General features: G+C 41.2%; 1 protein-coding gene and 1 long non-coding RNA gene across 2 annotated transcripts in view; one reads left to right on the top strand and one right to left on the bottom strand.

Moving 5' to 3' along the window:
• Positions 1-9062: 9062 nt before the first annotated feature.
• On the bottom strand, positions 9063-12751 carry LOC129713490 (uncharacterized). Its single transcript, XR_008726249.1, has 2 exons — positions 12253-12751; positions 9063-10346 (listed from the first exon to the last, which is right to left on the bottom strand). It is a non-coding gene; the product is annotated as an uncharacterized LOC129713490 (long non-coding RNA).
• The window catches only part of tspan3a (tetraspanin 3a), a 28188-nt gene continuing 17208 nt past the window's right edge, over positions 12019-22998 (top strand). Inside the window, exons 1-2 of the mRNA XM_055662547.1 lie at positions 12019-12222; positions 22204-22395. Of these exons, the coding sequence (XP_055518522.1) occupies positions 12160-12222; positions 22204-22395 (255 nt within the window). The 5' untranslated portion in view covers positions 12019-12159. The remainder of the gene's footprint in view (positions 12223-22203; positions 22396-22998) is intronic.

The raw sequence follows: 22998 nt of genomic DNA, 5'->3' as shown, positions 1-22998 counted from the left end.
TTCATTATTCCCTTTTCTTTTCCTCACTAGTACTGTAATTGTTGGTTCAATGCTTGGGGTGGAATCTGGTTTGGAACCATAGAAAAAGAATGTGGTGTTTGAGCAGCCTTTCCAGTATTCTGGAGCAAACTCTTTAGCAATGTGTGTTAGCAGAGTATTTCATCATGGTGCTTAACTCAATTCTGTCCACACATGCCTCATTGGCAAAGAGTTTGAATTCCAGAGAGTTTTTTTCCTTTGCCACCCTGGCCAAAGGTAAGTCTTTAATTTCACTCCAGCTGACTATTTAGTCAATATCAGATTATTGCTTTTGGAAGCTTGCAATATAGAAGTTAATTGCTGCATTTCCCACATTAAAAGAGTGACTACACGTCAAGACATATGTGGTCATGGAGCGATACAGCGCAGAGGTAGCCCTCATTTGCACGCTCGGATGCTGTAAGATTACAAAACGGGAAACAATTCAAAGCTTTTCGTTCTTACTTTGTAGAATTTAAGTAGCAATGTGTTACCAGCACAATAAATGAGTTTATCAGATAAACCCCAGGGTCCTGTGAAACATAGGATTGGGATTAAATGGATAAACCTACTGAAGAGTTGGTACAGGAATAGCAAATGAATGACTTTTTCCCCCTGCAGTATGAAGAAGGGTCCCAAACCGAAATGTCATCTGCCCATTTCCCTCCATAGATGCTGCCTGGGCTTCCTCCAGCACTTTGTTTTTTTTGCTCAAGATTTCAGCATCTGCTGTCTCTTGTCTTTTTTTTCTCTATCATTCTAAGATTCACCCTCTAGATTCCCACAGAATCTTAGAATGATAGAGAAAAAAAAGGCAATCAGGCTTATTCCATCCACCACTGTAACACGGGCAGATTCAGTCTCCTACAGGTGAACGATCACACATATGCCAATATGATAGATATTGCCAGTGGCGGGAGAGTCTAGGACCAGAGGGCACAGCTTCAGAATAAAAGAACGCACCTTTAGAATGGAGATGAGGAAAATGTCTTTAGCCAGGGGATGGTGAATCTGTGGTATTCATTGCTACTGATGGCTGTGGAGGCCAAGTCAATGGATATTTTTAGAGCAGAGATTGATAGGTTCCCGATTAGTCAGGGCGTCAAAGGTTACAGGGAAGGCAGGAGAATGGGGATGAGAGGGAAAAATAGATCAGCCACGATGGAATGGTAGAGCAGACTCGATAGGCCAAATGGCCTAGTTCTGCTCCTATGACTTATGATCTCATGAGTATACATCTGTACTTCAACATACGTTCCCCAATCAGTCACTGTATCGTAATGGGTTAAATGCTCTTATCTGATGCTGAAGTAATTGCTGGAACAGCTGCTTCTGTTCATTATCCTGTTCTTGCTTAAAGCACACAGCATGTGTTGGCATTAGATGAATATATGATTAACTTGGCTAAGATGATTTTTATGGCTGAGCATCCAAACATTACTGTTAAAAATTTCTGTATTAAAAATGAGAAAATGAACAACTGAGGCAGCGTGAAAACAGACACTCGTTAATTAATTTAGTGGTTATGTTTAAGAAGGAACTGCAGATGTTGGAAAAACGAAGGTAGACAAAAATGCTGGAGAAGCTCAGCGGGTGAGGAAGCATCTATGGAGCGAAGGAAATAGGCAACGTCTCGGATCGAGACCCTTCTTCAGACTGATGTGAGGGTGGAGGGGCGGGGGGCGGGAAGAAGAATGGAAGAGGCAGAGACAGTGGGCTGAGGGAGAGCTGGGACGGGGAGGAGAAAGCAGGGACTACCTGAAATTAGAGAAGACAATGTTCATATGGCTGGGGTGTAAACTACCCAAGTGAAATATGAGTTACTGCTCCTTCAATTTACAGTGGGCCTCACTATGGCCATGAAGGAGGCCCAGGACAGAAAGGTCAGATTTGAAATGGGAGGGGGAGTTGAAGTGCTGAGTCACCGGGAGATCAGGTTGGTTATTGCGTGGTGTCGCCATCAGATCCAATATTGTCATTTCGATTTTTTTTTCCGCGTTCTCGACATTTATTTCGGACACATGAATTCCATCCCCAACTCCCCAAAATATCCAGGAACAGAAAATGTTGGAAGAACATTTATTCCTTCAAAATATTCACTTGTTTTTGCCCGAGGCACCCTCCAGAATATGGTCAACGTGATAACATGACTGATGATTAACATTGAATAATGAGTTTCCATTTGAGGTCATGAGGCTGTACAGCTGTAAAACAGGTTCTTCAGCCCACCTTGTCCATGCTGACCAAGTTGGCATTCTGGGCTAGTCCTACATACCTGCATTTGGCCCATATCCCTCTAAACCCTTCCTATCCATATATCTATCATAGAAAATAGGTGCAGGAGGAGGACTTTCGGCCCTTTGAGCCAGCACCGCCATTCATTGTGATCATGGCTGATCGTCCTAAATGTTTATTGAAAGTTGTAATTGCATCCACTTCCCCTGGCAGCTCATTCCAGGTACAGACTAACCTCTGAGTGAAAAGGTTTCCCCTGAAGTCCCTCCCCTCTCACATTAAGTCCATGCCCTCTAGCTTTAGACACTCTGAAGCAAAGATCTTAGAGCAGAGCTCTGCTCTAAGATCTTTGCTCTGAAGAAGGGGTCTCGACCCGAAACGTCACCCATTCCTTCTCTCCAGAGATGCTGCTTGTCCCGCTGAGTTACTCCAGCATTTGTGTCTACCTTTAGAATAGCTTTAGAAATCTTACCCTGGTAAAAAGACTGCGAGTGCTCATTTTATCTACTTGGCAGCAAAATACTATATTACTAATAAGACCACACAGGCTAATCTACATATGAGAACTGGGAATAGGAGAAAGGAGAACTTGATCAGATGCAACGTATTTGACTGATTTTCTCTCTGCATTTTATGAGGCGTTAAAGTCAGATCAACATTCCTGACACCATCCCAAGTGAGTAACCCCAGCCCTCCTGATTAATTATTGAAATTCACCAAGAGAAAAGAGCCCCATCAATTATTGAAGCTTTCCCTCAAACACTAGGTACCACTTTCTACGGTTGAGACCAGTTCTGTGAAGCCGAACAAACAAAGAGACACTAATATAGCTCATTAAATGTGAAAGATTTAGGATGAGATTAGCAGGGAAAGAATGCATTTGTCAAACTTGAAACAAACCAAAGAAATCTTGTACAGATGCGAGGAAGGAGAACACAAAGTGCTGGGGTAACTCAGTGGATTAGGCAGCATCTATCTTCAGGCAAAAACAAATGTTGTAATTATTTATCTTTTGCTACTTCAACTCGCAGCTAATTTGTGGCTTAATGTGGTCCGTCACTGCTGCTGTGTAGTGAATGCGGCCGATGGGTTTCCATTTCACAGCATGTTCAAACAACATTAAAAGCAACTTGATATTCTGATAGACACAACATGCTGGAGTAACTCAGCGAGTCAGGCAGCATCTCTGGAGAAAATGGATAGGTGACTTTTCAGCTTTGGACTTTTCTTAAAGACTGAATTTGATGTTGGTTGAGGGATAAATGTGGGCCAGGACATCAAATCAAACTCGAGACACAAGGAACTGCAGATGCTCAAATCTTGCGCAAAACACAAAGTGCTGGAGGAACTCAGCGGGTCGGGCAGCATTTGTGGACAGAACGGACAGATAACATTTTAGGTCAGGACCATTCTCCCCAACTCTTCTTCCAATAATGCACAAATGCTCTATGCAAAAGCAATCCAACTAATCCCATGGTACACAAAATTGCTGGAGAAACTCAGCAGGTGCAGCAGCATCTATGGAGCGAAGGAAATAGGCAACGTTTCGGGACGAAACCCAAAGGAAATAGGCAACGTTTCGGGTCGAAACCCGAAGGGTTTCGGGACGAAACGTTGCCTATTTCCTTCGCTCCTTAGATGCTGCTGCACCCGTTGAGTTTCTCCAGCAATTTTGTGTACCTTCGATCTTCCAGCATCTGCAGTTCCTTCTTGAACACCAACTAATCCCATCTCTCCATCCTCTCCCAATAGCCTTACAAATGGCACTTGTGGAATGGCTGATAGAGCTGAACGGTACTTAATCTCTCTTGCCTCAATTTAATTCTTCCACTCTGCAATCTATTCCCCACTTCATTCATTGTTAGAAAATACGAATGTCTGCAGTCCTTTGTCACAACTTGAATTGTTTCTGATGATTTCAACTTCTCTTGACCACCAAATAAAGAAAAAGGCCTTGTCTCTGGAGAGAAGGAATAGGTGATGTTTTGGGTCGAGACCCTTCGTCAGTTTGACCCGAATTGTCACCCATTCCTTCTCTCCAGAGATGCTGCCTGTCCCACTGAGTTATTCCAGCATTCTGTGTCTTTGTTCAATGCAAACCAGCATCTGCAGTTCCTTCCTACACAAAGAAAAAGTCCTAGTCTCCAAAGCTCGTGGAGTGTCATTCAGTAAGAGGATGCTTCATTGTGATACACTGCCAAAGATCAAAGCAATTGCCTTGGCTCATCTTCCTCAACCACTTCTCTTTCCTGTGTTGGCAGCAGATGCTTCACACATTCCTCTCACACTGTTCCACCACAACTTGAAAGCTCAGAGAACTGTTTCAAGGAGATCTTTTTTTTAAACTCCTTGAGACAAAGGTTTGAAACAGTGGGAATTCTCCCTGGTATGAAATGAAATTAATAAATAATTGATACATTTCATGCATATAGATAGAAAAGAATGCTCTATTAGATCATGGAAACTGAACATGATGGAGTTGCAACACTGCAGAACCATGTTTAACACATGGTTTAAAACTTCCACTAGCGTATTACATAAAAGAATGTTATATTCATGCCCTGGCAAAAATTATGCTTTTCCAGCTAGATTTTATTTTGGAGACATGAGATCGCAGATGCTGGGATGCTGGAATCATTTATACTATTTAGCAATGTACAGTACAAAAATGTAGCCACAAGAATGCAATAAAAATGAAATAATCAGAACAGACAGCCTAATCTAAAAACATTAGAAGTTTGGTGATTATTTACAAGAATTCAACCAACATGTAGTCAATGGAATGAGTTTGGATGTAGGGTACAATGCTTCTTTATAGTATGTCTTGTACTTATGACCAGCTATTAACTTCTAGACAAAGTGTCTTTGTCTATTGACAATGTGTTTGACCCACCACTTCATGAAACAAAAACTCAAACTGCAGCAGAAATATACTTTTAAGAGAAATTGACTTTAGAGGTAACACGGTGGCACAGAGGTAGAGTTGCTGCCTTTCAGCGCTAGAGGCCCGGGTTCGATCCTGACTACGGGTGCTGTCTAAGTGGAGTTTGTACCTTCTCCCCGGGACCTGCGTGGGATTTCTCCGGGAACTCCTTTCACATTCAAAAGACGTACAGATGTGTACATTAATTGGCTTGGTAAATTGTAAATTGTCCCTAGCGTGTAGGATAGTGTTAGCATACAGGGATCGCTGGTCGGCACGAACTTGCAGGGCCAAAGGGCCTGTTTTCATGCTGTATCTCGAAACTAAACTAAATAATTAAAGTTGAATACTTGTTGGAAAGGAATGCTTTTCACGAGAATATGCTTCACAGAATAAAAGGATGCCCTTTCTTTATTTGGTGCCAAGTCAGCTGACAAAGAACCTGTACACTTTCCAGCTCTCAACGTGTGGCTTCAAGTGCATATCAGAGTTTATTTTATATGTACTGTAAGTTTCTGCCTCTGATGCCCTTTTACCCAATGAGTTTCAGACCATCTTCACCTTTGGTTAAAATAAAGTTTGCAATTACATTAATCTCACTTCCTCCTTGGTGTGGAACCATTTCCTTCCTACACCCTTCATCATGGCCACATATAATTCTATATATCTCAAATATCTTCTCAGCCCAGGGTATTCCAAAGGGTATTATCTCAAACTTTACTCATATTTTCCCATGACGAAAATTATTTTGATTCAAGCAACATACCTGCGAATCTCTTATTTCCCCACTCTGGGGTAGTTGCATCTTGTACAGAAAGTTGATAGAAATCTGATGTGGTTGGTTCTTTATACAGTTCCAGCCCAACTTCCCTTATATTCTAGAAATCAGCTAAAATTGTATACCTTATGCCTTCTTAACCATTTTGTCTTCCTGACCTATTATCTATGGACACACTCTCCAAGATCCTCTTTTCTTTACACATTCTTTTAGTATCCTATTATTTATTGTGTATTCGATGCCCTTTGTTCATTCAGTCCCAGCCACTCCTCAGTGCATTACCTCACAGTTATCTGAGTGTAATTCCATTTGCTCACTGCCCAGCTACTACAGTACTTCATTTATATCTTCCTGCAGGCAACTGCTGTCTCCCCAACTTTAATTACACTTAGCCCACTCTACTGACGTACTGTCTGAGGATTCATGTATCTGTGAGACGAGTCATGTTGCTCACTCTACATTTGGACAGATGCATGGGAAGGAGAGGTTTAGAGGGATGAACACAAAATGCAGGCAAATGGGACTAGCTTAGATGGGGCATCTTGGACGACATGGAAATGTTGGGCCAAAGGCCTGTTTCCATGCTGTATGATTCTATATTTTATTGGGAGGGTTGGTACTCATTACAATTTCCTCCAGAAAGCTCTTCTGTGGTGAATGAAAATAGGAGAATTTGGGCCATACAGCCCTTCTTCGCCATTCAATCATGGCTGATCTATTTTCCCCTCTCAACCCCATTCTCCTGCCTTCCCCTGTAACCATTCACACCCTTACTAATCGCAAATCTACCAATCTCTGATTTAGAAGTACCCAACGACTTGGCCTCCACCGCAGTCTGTGGCAATGAATTCCACAGATTCACCACCCTCTGGAAAATAAAATTCATCCTCATCTCTATTCTGAAGGTACGTCCTTTTATTCTGAGGCTGTGTTCAATGTTTTTGTGACTCTCCCATTACTACAAACATCCTTTCCACGTCCACTCTATCTAGGCCTTTTGTTATCCAGAGAGTTTCAATGAGATCTTCCCTCTATGCCATGTGCTGGATTGCATTTGGTGTTCTGTGCCAGAATGCAGAATCAGTGTGTGGCCATATGTGAGATGAGGACATCCAGAGGCAAGGGCTGGGAGTGCAGGAAGGCTGGAGCAGTGTTCTGTAATATGGGCCAGGCACGTGGTCAGAAGTGGAGCTGGGGTCAGGAACATCGGAATCAGGAAAGTGAGTAGGATTGCAGTCAGTGCCGGGGTCGCAGTGTTGGAATGTTTAAGCTTGTTTTGACTATTTGTTATATCCACAAAGGGAAAATGTAGAAACAAAGAACTGCAGATGCTAGTTTGATAAAAATGACAGAAAGTGCTGGAGTAACTCAACAGGTCAAGCAGGGGGACATGGATAGGTGACGTTTCAGCTCGGGACTCTTCTTCAATCTGAAGGGTCCCGACCCGAAATGTCTCCTATCCATGTTCTCCAGAGATGCTGCCTGACCTGCTGAGTTACTTCAGCACTTTGTGTTTTTTTAATATCCATACAGGGGTTGACTGAAGCGTGTCATTACATCCTCCTTAACATCTGTGTTTTTTGTGTCATCAGCAGTCATCTTAATTAGAGCGTCTACATTCAATCACTTACCATACAAATTGTATAACTTTAATACTAAGATCACCCGGATACTGCCTGGACCTACGAGCTTGAGATAGAGAGAGATTATATATGCTAGGATTTTTTTCTCTGGAGCATTGGAGGTTGAGAGGTAACTTTATTAAAGTGCACAACAATATGAAATGCATGGATAAAGTGAACACTTTTTTACCAAGGTAGAGGATTCTAAAAATAGAGGACTCAGACTTGTGAGAGAGGAGATATTTAAGAGGGAGCTCAGGGATACTTTTCTCACTCAGAGGACAGCCCATATCTGGAATAAGCAGAAGCTATAGAAATGGATACAGTTATGAATTATAAAACACATTTGGATACATATGTGTATTAGGGTTTAGAGGCAAATTCAAGCAAAAAGGATTTGTATCATTTCCCATCAGGATCTTTTTTAAGACAGATGTTCTCCAGAGGTGCTGCCTGACCTGCTGAGTTACTCCAGCACTATGTGTATGTTTTTTGGTAAACCAGCTCCTGCATTTCCTTGTATCTCCAATAGTTTAAGGACTTAGCTCACCCCATTTTGAAGATTGCTTCAGTGATAAACTCAACGGTGATTGCTGTGGAAAGGTGTGTAGCCAAAAAGAGAGGGAGCCAGCAGCTTCCATCACTTTCAATGGGTGGTGAAGATGAAAATGGTAGGATCAGTGTGGCCTTTTGACCACTGCTAGTCAGTGCCCTGGGATGCACGTAACCCTCTGGCCTGGGTGTAGTCCTGAGTCCCACATCCCAGCATTGAGCTGCTGCTTTGCTCAGTGCATCCCGTCCGACACCGGTCTCCACAGGCAGCTTCTTCACCACGAGCTGTGAGATGATTTGCTGCTGAATTTGCATCAGGTTCCTGGCAGAGTGATGGGGAGGGATTTGTGCCAGGTTCCCAGCACACTAGGGGTGTCAGTAAATTGTCTCTCTATACTTTAGCATTGGTTCCGTCAGGTTCTTGTGCATGTGTAGGAAGGAACTGCGGATGCTGGTTTAAACCGAAGACACAAAATGCTGGAGTAACTCAGCGGGACAGGCAGCATCTCAGGAGAAAATGAATGGGTGACATTTCGGGTCGAGACCCTTCTTCAGACTGTCTGAAGAAGGGTCTCGACCCGAAATGTCACCCATTGCTTCTCTCCAGAGATGCCATCTGTCCCACTGAGTTATTCCAGGTTCTTGTGCACCCTGTACGCTAAGCAGAGTAATTCAAATCCCAAAATTTGCAAAATATGTCAAAGTTCAAAAAAATGCTGCTGATGTGTGCCTGTGAAACATATCCTGTCAGAAAATTATTTCTGGGGTCACTGGGTCCTTGTGAAGTACGATGTTTCAGTGACAATGCTGTTCTATAAATGTGTTATCATCAGAGTGCAATGGAAAAATATATAGGAAGTAGGTTTGACACTTACAGGAATTGTGTGCCATAGATAAAACTGTTAATGAGTAAAGGACAAATAAACAGTGGATTATAATTATTTTTTTTATTTAGTTTAACAGAATAAATTTGCATTTATGTTGTAACGCTTATGATCTCTGAATATGTAAATTCCATAGCCATGATATTAGGGACATAACAGCATGTTAGGCAATAGGTGAACACAGGTGAGGGGTGGCGGGGTTGGTAATTTTCTAGCACTTACTGCATGCAGGCACTGCCTCATTTGTTGTTCAATAAACAAACCACCCAACTAATGTACATACAGCAAGATGCCAGAAACATTATTAATGAATGTTGGTTGAGATACAAATGATAGCATCCCGTGTAAACCCCTTGTTCCCTTGGGCTAGAGAGCTTCCTACCTGAATATTAAAAATACCCGCGTACGTTGAATATCTGAAATCAAATCAGAAAATGCTGGGATTACCCTGCGGGCAAAATAGCATCTGTGGAAAGATAAAAAAGCATTAACATTTAAGGACGGTAGAGTGGTGCAGCTGTTGCCTCACAGCACCAGAGAAAGGGGTTCGATCCTGACCTCTGCTGTTGTCTTCTTCTTCTTCTTCTTTCGTGTGGCGTGCACAGCCTAAAGTTGTTGGACAACTTTGTTCTATTTGATGTTCAAGAAGGAACTCCAGATGCTGGACTGCAGATGCTGCACCCGATGAATTTCTCCAGCATTTTTGTTTACCTTTGTTCTATTTGATCTTCCGTTTGTACACGTTGAGCTGATTGCATTAGTCGAAACAGGGCGGACCACGTGAAGGTTGCAATCTTCCACCCCTGCTGCTGTCTGACATTATTATTACATTACATTAAGATTGAGGGGGAATCTTATAGAAACGTACAAAATTCTTAAGGGGTTGGACAGGCTAGATGCAGGAAGATTGTTCCCGATGTTGGGGAAGTTCCAGAACAAGGGGTCACAGTTTAAGGATAAGGGGGACATCTTTTAGGACCGAGATGAGGAAAACATTTTTCACACAGAGAGTGGTGAATCTCTGGAATTCTCTGCCACAAAAGGTAGTTGAGGCCAGTTCATTGGCTATATTTAAGAGGGAGTTAGATGTGGCCCTTGTGGCTAAAGGGATCAGGGGGTATGGAGAGAAGGCAGGTACAGGATACGGAGTTGAATGATCAGCCATGATCATATTGAATGGCGGTGCAGGCTCGAAGGGCCGAATGGCCTACTCCTGCACCTATTTTCTATGTTTCTATGTCATCGTCCAGGTTAATCAGACCTCGTTCACCATTCGGTGGCTGGTGTTTGGGGCAACTGGTGGCTATGTACTCCATTCTCCATGTGCAGCATCTCTGGAGAGACGGAATGGGTATTAAGCCTGGCTCGGACAAAACTCTGATTATTATGAACCCATTTTCTGTTATTTACACTTCATCAGTTTATTTATTCATGTGTGTATATATTTATATTATGGTATATCTGTTTTGTAGTAAATGCCTACTATGTTCTGTGTGCTTAAGCAAAGCAATAATTTCATTGTCCTATACACGTTGGGGACCCGGGAGAGGAAGAAGCTTCCTCTCCGACTGCCGGCCCGCGGCCTACTTTTACCGCGGGCGCGGCATGGACTTACCATCGGGAGCGGGGAACCTCGCTGGGGATCCCTGGAGGGGAGCTTCAACTTCGACTGCCGGCCCTGTGGTCTGCGGTGTTTCTGGCTGCGGCGCGATCTCTAAATCACCGACCGCTGGCCTGCGGCCTACACCAGCCTGAAGCCGCGGTCTCCGGTGGGGGAGGCACCGATTCAGGACTTACCTTGACTTTTATCATCTGGACGCCCGGAGCGGCGACTGCTGAGGGTTGAGGTCCCGACCACGGGGGAAAATGGAGGAGGACTGGCCAAATGTTGTGCCTTCCACCACATGCTGTGGTGAATGCTGTGGTGGATGTTTGTGTTAAAATTTTATAGTATTTTTGTGTGTTCTTTCTCATTGTACCGCTTTGCACTATTACTACGGACTGACGCTAAACTGCATTTCGTTGTACCCATACTTGTATTTGTGCAATGACATTAAAGTTGAATTGAATTGAATTGAATTGAATTGCTGGCAAATTCAATTCACTTGCACTTTATGTGCAATGTGACGAATAAAACTGATTGTATAATAATAATAATAATAAATTTTATTTATGGGCTCCTTTCAAGAGTCTCAAGGACACCGTACAAAAATTTAGCAAGTAGAGGAAAAACATGTAAGGGGAATGAAATAAACAGTAGAGACATGACTAGTACACAAATTATAAATTAAAGACAGAATTCAATTGCATTGTATTGTATACAGGGACACATGACACAAGGGGTCACAGCTTAAGGATAAAGCAGGGAAATCCTTTAAAACCGAGATGAGAAGAACTTTTTTCACACAGAGAGTGGTGAATCTGTGGAACTCTCTGCCACAGAGGGTAGTCGAGGCCAGTTCATTGGCTATATTTAAGAGGGAGTTAGATGTGGCCCTTGTGGCTAAAGGGATCAGAGGGTATGGAGAGAAGGCAGGTACGGGATACTGAGTTGGATGATCAGCCATGATCATATTGAATGGCGAATGGTGCAGGCTCGAAGGGCCGAATGGCCTACTCCTGCACCTGATTTCTATGTTTCTATGACAGTGTTAAAACGCATTTGTACTCCCTGGCTTTTGACCATGCCTGAGGCTTTGCTTCTGTTTGTGGTGTTTTTGATGTTTCTTTATTTTACATGTCTTTTCCTACTATTTCTTTTGATTGTTATTTTTGGTGTGTATTAACTTTTTTGTCAATGATTAGTGATGTGCAGCACTTTGTTGCAGCTATGTTTGTTTTTAAAGTGCTCTATAAATAAAATTATTATTATTATTATTATTATTATAATAAATTCACTTGAAGTTGGGTGACGTTTCTGTGTCTGAGCGCTGATGACAAGGAGGCGTGCACAGCCAGCGATGACGCAATGCCTCGGTGACGCGGCGTGTCAGGTGGGCGGGCTGGTCACGTGCCCCCTCCCCCCCGCGCGCCCGGCTCCGGCTGCCGTCTCCGTGCACTTGTCGGTTGGAAGCTGAGGCGGGGGGTTGGGCTACAGGCCGCGGCGGTGAAGCAACGACCCAAACCCTCACAGGGACAGTGTCAAAGATGGGTCAGTGCGGGATAACGTCGTCTAAAACCGTGCTGGTGTTTTTAAACCTGATATTCTGGGTAAGTCGGTGGTGAGCGGGAAGGACTTACCGTCCGCGAAGGGTCTAACGCCGTCGCCATGGCCGTCCGCCGGTGCAACCAACCCTGATGACCGGAAGCTGGAAAGGGGGCGTGATTGACGCGGCGCCGGGCGGCTTGATTGGCTCGGCCCGCCGTTGCTAAGCAACGAGGGCGGGATTATCCACGGCGTGAAGTTAGGGTGCACGGTAAAGCTGTGGCTGGTTGTCAGGCTGCCACACGGTGGAGCAAATATAAAGACCAGTCACTATAAATCTGGCTTTATTCTCAGAATTTTATCTTAAAACCCTTTCATAGATTTACATTTAAGCATTCTTGAGAAGATGGGTTTAAATGTAGCCTTTTCCCCTTTGATCCAAATAATTCTCATACATTCTTTAAAAAAAATTCCAGTATTTGTCCCTCGTTTCATTACTGAATGGTTTTATGAATTATATGCAACTAGCCAGATTTCACATTTCAAAGAGCTGTATTTAGACACATTAAAAACAGTAGTTCACCAGTTTCTCTCTCTCTCCAAAGGGTTTCGACCCTGAAATAATAATAATAATAATAATAATATTTATTTATATAGCACTTTTCAACAAAACCAGTATTTGAACCATAAATGTTGCCTATTGCCTTCGCTCCATAGATGCTGCTACACCCGCTGAGTTTCTCCAGCACCTTTGTCTACCTCCCCTTTCTGAATGTTAACAGCATTTAGTTTATTTTTCCAGATTTGAAAAGAGAAGAGAAAACGATTATCTGTTTTTTCTTCGAGGAAAAAAATCCCCCATGTTTTAAATGGGAAGGGAAGATGTAAAATCTTAGATGGAAATAGCTCTGGCCAGCTCCCTTTTAAATGATTCATATGCCAAGTTAGATATAGTTACTGGGTAATTCAATACAGTCTCCCATTGTATTCATTGCCTCAAGGCTTAAATAATGTAGAAAGAGTCTTTATTCAGATGAAATTTCTAATCTAAAACATTATCGAGATGCATATTCAATTTGACACCAGTTAATAAAATATTACAATTTATAAACAAAACATCACTCATTGCAGTTTGAAAAATAGTGTGGAATTGAGAGTGCCAATTTGTATTTAGTGTCATTCACCCTTGGGTGTCTTTTGAATGTACCTTGTAGACCAAATTAAATTGTTAGTTTAAAATCAAAATGCCACAGATGCTATAAATCTGGAAAAATAAACAAGATTTTATAAATATTCAGAACAGGTAGTAGTTTGGGGGGAGAGAAACTAGTGAACTAATGAAGTCGAGCTTTGTTTTTAATTTGCCTAATAAATACTGCTCCAATTGCATATAGCACATTTGGCATACTTAAGTGGTTTAATCAAGCTTCAGTATCCTTCTTGGGTCATGTTTCCACAATTTGGAAGGCTAAAAGATCATTTGCTCAAAACCGTAATGAAGGGTAACGGATAGAATGGATAGTAATATTATAACACTGAGAAATGTAGCCTTAAATCTAGAGCCAGGTGGGTAGCTACAAAGATTTGTGGAAATTTGGGACATTTTCTCCAAGTAGCTATTGATGCAAAGTTGTTATTTTAATAATTTTTTGTCAACCAAATATAGTATAACTTTTTGGTGAGTAATCACCATGTGGTGCTGGATCAGCAAATTTGAAATGTCACCTGCCTATGTTCTCCACCTGCCTGACTCGCTGAGTTACTCCAGCACTTTGTACCATAATTGATTCCTTAACCTTGATAGTTTTGCAGTTGATATAAAATATGCAGAGTCCTCTTGCCAAATCCATACATTCCACTCACCCCTACATTACAGCATTAGACATCACCAGCATCTTGTTTACTTATAACTCTTTATGGAATTGAACATTTTAATTAATGCAGTGCAACAAGAGATATTGACAACAATGTTGGTCAAAACTGTTGGTTTTAAGATGCCTCAAGGTAGGAGAGAGCAGGTTGTTGGGTCAGCATTTCTGAAGGTTCTGTTGAAGATGAGATTTTGCTTCTGTTGCTATTCCAGATGATCAAGTCGAATTTTAATCATTCCATTTATTTTGCCTTTTTTGGAAGTCAATAGTGATCAGGACTAATCTGTCCTTGTGCCTTTACTGAAACCCATTCCAAGCTCTCTGCATGGATGATGGTGATGCATATTGTTAGATGGCTTTGCTCGTATTGTTTCAGATTCATGAGACTCCTAACCTAACCTATGCTTAAGGGTATATAAAGCCAATGAATTGTTGCACAGTGTTTAAGAAGGAACTGCAGATGCTGGAAAATCAAAGGTAGACAAAAGTGCTGGAGAAAATCAGCGGGTGCAGCAGCATGAAGAAGGGTTTCGGCCCAAAACGTTGCCTATTTCCTTCGCTCCATCGATGCTGCTGCACCCGCTGAATTGTTGCACAGCTTGTTCTCATTGGCTTTGAGCCTTGAAAAGATTTTTACCTTTCTCTCCTAAACAAGATAGAATCCACTACTTTGTACAAACTTTTGATCATTTTCCTTAATGTTCCTTTATATGATTCAGGTGCACTTTCGGACAGGTGTGAATCATAAAAAGTATGTAAGCACGGGTGGTGGTAGTATTGGTTTCTCCTGATTTAGACTTTCCTGGCTTGACAAGGCAGATCTCTATGGGCACCATTTGAGCACATTATCAAGAACAGCCTTGTTAGAAATGTCTGTAAATTCAGGGGCCATTGCTAACAAAAAGACGTTCTTTGTTAAGAAGTCATAAAGATACAAAGTTTGCACATTTGTGCTTAGTGTGTTGAAATACAAGGATAACATTTACACAATGAGGATTGATTCTTGGAAAAGGAAGGCACAGAAATTTCATGATAAACTAAGATGTAGTCGGATATTAGAAAAAGCTGAATTTCTGGTTATAGATCTCACATAAGTGGCAGTGTATTCTATTCCTGTTAGCTGGTCTGAAGTTTCTACTCCATTAACATGGGACCACCCCCCAATTCCATTTTTAGCCACTTCCCATAAATTATAAATGGTTTCATTAAAGACATTTTTTTTGTTTTTGTTTCTTTCATGTATTTTTTTACCTTCCATTCACCACTTCCGCATTTTTCCTGTTTTGTTGAGATGAACGACGGCAGTATTTTGAGCTAAATCGTCAACTGGATTTGAAAGCTAGCTACCTACCATGTACAGGCAGTGGTATGATTGGAGAAATAAAAGCTTTAGTGTGTATTTTATGTCTGAACTTATTTGTTCCTCTTGTCAAACCCCTACTAATACTGTACGCCCATACTACATTCAAAGGCCGGTTTAACCGGTTGAATCATGTATCCCCGTTTTGTTCGAAGTACGAGTGTGGCCACCTAAGCAACTTGCCAGATTTGTACTCTGTGTTCTAACTGATGAAGGCTGGCATGCCATATGCCTTCTTTATCACCATATCCACTTGCGTTGTCATTTTCATGGACTAATGAACATGGATCACAAGATCCCTTTCAATGCTCCTGAGGCTCCAGCCATCTACTGTATATTTTCCTCTTGCATTTGATCTCTCAAAATACACCACCCATCGCTTGTCCAAATTAAACGCTCCCTGTTGATTCTCCGTCCTAATTTCCATCTGATGTATATCCGACCTGCGTTCTTTGACAACCTTCCTCTATAATTCTTTTTTTTTAACTACATAACTTAACTTCAGACGAAAGTAAAGGTTAAGAATCATTATTAAATATGCCAGATTACACGGAAGAAAGGCAGAAACATGAAATAATATTGAGGGACCTGTAATAATATCTTCCAGTAATTTCTTAATATTTAGTTGACGACGGGGGAGAAGAAAGTGGCAGAATCTTGAGACTTCTATTCAGCAATATCAAAAGCTACCGAGTGTTGTTAACTTCAATGTAAGTTATAATCGGTAGCATTCAATTACGTGATCAAAGCTCTGCATAGGGCTTATTAATTTTGTGGATGTATCAACCATTATTCCAAACACAGAATTTTTCTCTTCTCTCCCAATGTAGTATTAGAGGATTTAATATTTTTCTCTGAAGGGCCACATTGATTTTGTGAAGTGACTTTATTCCACTCCCCCTTCCCATATATCATTTACGTGATCAGATTTTTGTACATATCTTGATGGAACAGATGTGGCAGCTGAGTGGTGGTAACTTGATCATTGGAACAAAAATTGATTTGCAACTATTTCCCCAGGGCATGTCGTCTAATTGAGGTACTGCACTTAAATCCTGGTCAGTTGACTTAGCTGATCTTTTTAATAACTAACTTTTAAGCTGGTCTGTGCTGTCTTAGGAGACAAATCATGATTGAGATGAATTGCCGCAGCATACTCGTTTTGTCAAATTTCGGACTTTCTTGTTCTCCTGCTAGATTAAATCTAAGTGTCTATTGGTTTGAAACCTACAAAATAATATTCTGAGTAGGTTAAAACCATTTGTATAAATCCTTTTTGTTAGTAACTATAGCAGTTTAGTTTATTATTGCCACGTGTACCGAGGTACAGTGAAAGGTTTTTTTGTTGCCTGCTTTCCAGTCAGCAAAAAGACTATACATGGTTCCAATCAAGCCGTCTCCAGTGTACAGATGCAGGATAAAGGGTACAACATTTAATGCATGAAAAAATCTGATTAAAGATAGCTTGAAGGTCTCCAATGAAGTAGATGTAAGAATATTATTTTTTCTGTGATTGTGGGGTGAAAGTTGGTGATTGAGGAGGAATGGACCAGAGTTCCATGCAATAAAGTCTCAAATCCTTGTGACCTGTTGACCTTATACCAGTAGATACTATTTTTTTTAAATTACTTTTGACAAGGTGACATAAAAAGACTTTTTCCACATATGTTAAAACCAAGAGGGTATCGAAGGGAAGAAAGTAGAACTGCTCAAGGATACAGGAGGGAATTTATGCTTTGAATCTGCGGATGTAAGCGAGGTGCTAAACGCGTCCTTTAATATTTACCAAGGAGAAGAACATGAAGTTTAGTGAGATTAGTGTGGTGTATACTATTGTAGTAGGGCAATTTAAGATCAAGGAGGGGTGGTGTTGGGTGTCTTGAAGAGACACTCTAGCCACGGGTGGCACAGTGGCATAGTGGTGGAGTTGCTGCTGTACATTGCCAGAAACCTGGGTTCGATCCTGACTAGGGGTACTGTCTTTAAGGAGTTTGTATAATCTCCTCGTGTTTGCAAAGGGTTTTTGGGTGCTCTGGTTTTCTCCCACATTCCGAAGACGTACAGGTTTGCAGCTTAACTGGCTGCTGTAAATTGTCCCAAGTGTAAAAGATAGAACGAGTGTACGGGTGAACGTTGGTCAGCGCGGACTCAGTGGGCCAAAGGATCTGTTTCCATGCTGAATCTCTGAACTAAAGAGCGTTAAGGTGGATAATTTTCCATGGCTTGATGGGATCTATCACAGGTTAATGAGAAGGCAAGAGAGGAGATTACAGGAGCCTTGACGATGATCTTTGTACATTCTCTAGCCACAGGTAAGGTCCCGGTGGGCTGGAGAATAACCAATATTGTTCTTTTGCTGAAGAAGGGATAATCCAAGAAATGATATGTCGTTGAGTCTTTCATTGGTGCTAGGGAAAGGATTCTAATGGATAGGGTTTGCTCTCATTTAGAAGAAAATGGACAAATTAGGGGTAGTCAATATAGCTTTCTCCAAGGCAGGTCACTTCTCACTAATATGATTGAGTTTTTTTGAGCAGGTGGCAAAAGTGATTGATGATGGTGGGGCCGTGGATGTTATCTACATGGATTTTAATAAGGCATTTCATCAAGTCCCTAGTGGTAGGCTTATCCAGATAGATGCAGGGGATGCACAGTGACTTGTTTTTTTTTGGATTCAGAACGGGCTTCCTCATAGAAGATAGGTTTGTCGTGCATGTGGGTTATTCTGGCTGGAAGTCAGACCAATGTGTTCTGCAGGGTTGAGTGCTATGACCTCTGTGATATTTATACATGACTTAGACAATAATGCAGGTTAACAAGTTTGCAGATTACACAAAAATTAGTGGAGCTATAGAGAGTGAAGAAGGCTATCAACGGATACAGCAGGATATCGATCAGTTATAGATATGGGTGGGGAGATGGCATTTAATCTGGGCAATTGTGAGGTGTTTCATTTTGGGGAGTTGAATGTATTAGAAAGTATACAGTTAATGACAAGAGCCTTGAGAGCAGTGATGATCTTAGGATCTAAGTCTATTGCTATCTGAAAGTGGCAACACGAGATGGTGTAAAGAAGGTGTATGGCATGCTTGCCTTCATCGGTCGGGGCATTGGATAAAAGAGTCAAGAAGTTATATTGCACTTTTATAAAACTTTGCAATTAATGTTTTGAGTGTAGTTCTGGTCGCTCCACTATAGGAAAAATGTGGGGATTTTGAAGTGGGTGCAGAAGAGGCTGCCTAGATTAAATGGAATTAGCTATAAGGAAATGTAGGGCAACCTGATTGAAGTGTGTAAAATTGAGAGGCATATGTTCGGAGATGATCAAAACCTTTTTCCATCTGGTGGAAATGTCACAGACATTTAAGGTCAGAGGGGGAAGGTTTAATGGAGATGTGCAGGGTACGTTTCTTTACGCAGAGTGGTGGATGCCTGGAATGCACTGCTGAGGGTCATGGTGGAGGCATATATAATAGTAGCATTTAAGAGGCTGTTAAAGAGGCCTTGAATATGCAGGATGTGGATCACATTCAGGCAGAGAAGAATAATGTAACTTGGCATCATGTTTGGCAACAGACATTGCAGACCAAAGGGCCTGTTCCTGTGCTGTATTGTTCTGTGTTCTATTTTTTCATCTGAATTGTGGAATATGATCTCCCGAAACCAAGGGAAGTTTCTTTAGGTAACCCATGTGTAAACCTGTAGGTCTGATATTGATATCTCCTGTGACAGATACTTCCCATTGGCTGAGGGAAAGCATTCCTTGCTAATCAGACATAGTGCATTTAATTACGTTTAAGAATCTTGTCTTTGGACCCAATGGTTTGTAACCAAATTAAATTTCTGTATTGGTTCCCCAGACACTGCCTGTCATTGTACATTCAGAATTTTGTTATAGATTTAAGAAAAATAAGTTGTTTTTTTTCCTGAGCGGATCAATCTACGGGGTTTTACATATTGTTTAATCTCTTCAAAATATTCAGAATTATTTTCAAATTGTGTACTTGCTAATCAAACTTGCCGTTCTACCATCAAGAATTTTACAGTTTGTCTATTAAATCCATTCTAACATATTGGTGATTTCAATAAGTCATATAATTAACGAGATTTCATAACTCAAAACTGACAACAAACCGTTTAATGTTTCTGTAGTTGATCATAATTTTGTTGCGATGCAAATCTTTTCTCATTCCTGCCAGTTTGTTCACTTGAATCATTTTTCCTGTTTTACCAATGTATTTTGATTATGTGTAGGAAGGAACTGCAGATGCTGGTTTACACCGAAGGTAGACACACAAGGCTGGAGTAACTCAGCGGGACAGGCAGCATCTCTGGATAGAAGGAATGGGTGATGTTTTGGGTTGAGACCCTTCTTCACTCTGAAGAAGTCTCGACCCAAAATGTCGCCCATTCCTTCTCTCCAGGGATGCTGGCTGTCCCGCTGAGTTACTCCAGCTTTTTGTGTCTATCTTGATTATGTCAACTACCAAACTCTGCTTCTACATCATCTAGGTTGTCACTGCAAATTTACTATTACTATCCCTGTATAAATGTGTTTTAAACATTTCAGTTTTGTTGGAATATACAAAAGTCTTTCAAAGTCAAAAATGCAGATGTTGGAAATGTGAGATAAAAGTAGATTTGGCCCAGATGTGTGGGTTCAGTCCGCATCTGAGGGAAGAGAAGCAGCTAATAAAATCATCAAATTCCTGGAACATTTTATTAGGAATCCTTGCCATGAATGAATACAAAAAAAACAGTGAGGCCACATGGCCAAGGGATATCTTTTATAAGGTTTATGGAGGGGGGAGGGGGGTAATTAGGTTTGAAAATTGGGAAAGGGAAAATGAATTAGGTTTAAATTACAGGGGGATAAGGGAGGCCTGGGTTGGACAAGGGTAATACGTCTTGATAGGATGAGACCAGAGTTGCCAAGAAAATTATTTAGTTTACACCTCCATCTGGTCAGTGGATTAATGAGAAAATGGACGTGAAAATGTTACTGAAACCAAAAGAAAAATGCTGAAAAGGCAGCAAAGCACAGTGACCATGAAGAGAGGAAATAATGACGTTACATTTGGATTACCTTTCAGCAAAACCAGCCAGTTTTGATACAATCGGAAATAGAAAATTGCCTGAACTTGTTGATTTCGATATTAAGTCCTGAAAGCTGTAAAATGCCCAGATGGAAGTTGAGATACTGTTCTTCAAGCTTTGGGGCATTGACAACATTGCAGATGGATATCTTGGACTTGATCCTTGTGTGGTTCTTGAGATATTCAACATTGATTTTCTTATAGCTATGTTACTGCTATTCCTTTTGGGGGGTAGCTGAATGGAGATAACATTGGATTCGTTGCTGGTGCACCACCTATCTATATACACACACACACACACACACACACACACACACATTTTCATGTTTTCATCTGCCCAGCTCAGTCTAAACTGTCCCCAGAGCCTCGGTCTAAGTTCAATCATTGTAGTTAAAAAATACTTTCCTCTAGTTTTCTCCAATATAAATGCCTGTACGATCTCTTCTGATGTAGATCGAATGGCAAGTTGGGTGAAGCAGTGGCAGATAGAATTTAATCCAGACAAGTGTGAAGTAATGCATTTTGGTAGGTAAAATTCTGTTAGGACATATATAGTAAATGACAGGGATCTTTGGAGCTTTGATGTACAGAGACCTTTAGGACTCTTCTTGAAAGTAGTGACATGAGTGCTTAGGTTAGTAAAATATGATATGCTTGTCTTCAATGATCAAAGCGTTGAGTATAACATTTGTGACATAATGTTGAAGTTGTTAAAAAAACAAAACAGGTTAGACCACACTTGCACGGTTTTGATTGCTACAATACAGGAAGGATGTGGTAACAATAGAGAAAGTAGAAAAGAGATAGCCAGGATGTTGAGTAAAAACAAAGTGCTGAGGAACTTGGCGTAACAGGCAGCATTTGTGGAAGGACGATGTTTGCGGACCCCTGCTTCAGACACGTGGAAAAGGATCCAACTCAAAATGTCGACTGCCCACAATACTGCCTGACCAGCTGAACACTCTGTTTTGTTTTTGTTAAGATTGCTGTATCTGCTGTTTCTTTTGTTTCCATGTACCAGGATGTTGCCTGGAATGAAGGGCTATTATAAGGAGAGCTTGGGTAGACTGGGCTTATTCTAACTGGATCGTAGACTAAGTAAACTAAGCGTTTACTTTATAAGATACAAGGATATATGGTCAGAATCTTTTTCCTAGGTATAATGTGAGAGGATAACAATTCAAAGGATTCAGGGAAGGTAAGCTTTTCACACAGTGATTAATTATCTGGAATAAGCTGCAAGAGGTGGTAGTGGAAGCAGATACAATGGGGTAAAAAACATTCTAAAGGGCACTTGGACAGGTGCTTGGTTAGGAAACTGGTAGAGTGATATAGACCTAATACAGGCAAATGCAATTAGTAGAGATGGGCATTATGGTCGGCATGGAGAAGGTGGATTCAAAGTGCCTGTTTCTGCACTGTATCTTTCTATGATTTTCAGCTGCCTTTTTGGATGCTGTTTTGTTTTATGTGACATTTCTCAAGCTTGAACAGAGTTTTATGGAGGTCATAATTGTTATCTGATCCAGTGTTGTGATATATTTGGGGGCAGCTTGATGATAAATGAAGGGTTGCCAATATCCACATTCCAACAAAACTACGGCGGACCCAGTGATTGGAGATCAAATAGTTAATAAGAACTATTGTGCTCAGATCTGGCTATTCCAGTGAAAAATAACTGCAGAATATTCAATGTGTTTTTGTTGTTTCCTCACACAGGCGGCTGCAGGGATCCTTTGTTACGTTGGTGCCTATGTCTTCATTACGTACGATGATTACGACCACTTCTTTGAAGATGTATACACGCTTATTCCTGCTGTTGTCATCATGGGGGTCGGGGCGCTCCTGTTCATTATTGGTTTAATTGGCTGCTGTGCCACCATCCGTGAAAGCCACTGTGGCCTGGCAATTGTGAGTTGGCCTATATGTCATAACTAATCATTTACAGTAAAATGTTCTGCCTCAAGTCACACAATGTAGCTTTCATAATTGAAAATATTTTTGAAACATTCTACTTTTAAAATCACTGTTTTGAAATTAGGATCCTTGTTGGATCAAATATGGTTTGAGTATCAAACCATATTTGGCTTAAATATTGCTTTCCAAACTCTCTTAGCAGATACAATCAATCTGAGGAAAGCAGTGTTGTGTGGGAGAAATGGTGACAAATGAGCCAAGAGGAACTTGTAGGCATGTTTGGCGAGTGACATTTAAGCCATTGTTCATACCATGTAGAAACAAAGAAATGCAGATGCTGGTTAATACACAAAAGGACACAAAGTGCTGGAGTACCTCAGGCAGCATCTCTGGAGGTGACGTTTCGGGTCGAGGCCCTTCTTCAGACTAAAGAAGGTTCTCCAACTGTTTGAAGGTCTCAACCCGAAATGTCACCTATCCAGAGATAGTGCCTGACCTGTGAGTTACTCCAGCACTTTGTGTCCTTTCATGATTGATTATGCCTTTTTTTTTAATAAAGTCCCAATTTTTTTTCTCTCTTAAATTTATATTCTTAAT

The sequence above is a fragment of the Leucoraja erinacea genome, chromosome 36, assembly GCF_028641065.1.
Source record: "Leucoraja erinacea ecotype New England chromosome 36, Leri_hhj_1, whole genome shotgun sequence".
NCBI classification, from domain to species: Eukaryota; Metazoa; Chordata; class Chondrichthyes; order Rajiformes; family Rajidae; genus Leucoraja; species Leucoraja erinaceus.
Note: the sequence above shows the minus strand (reverse complement) of the source record. Positions and strands in the feature narration are given on the sequence as shown.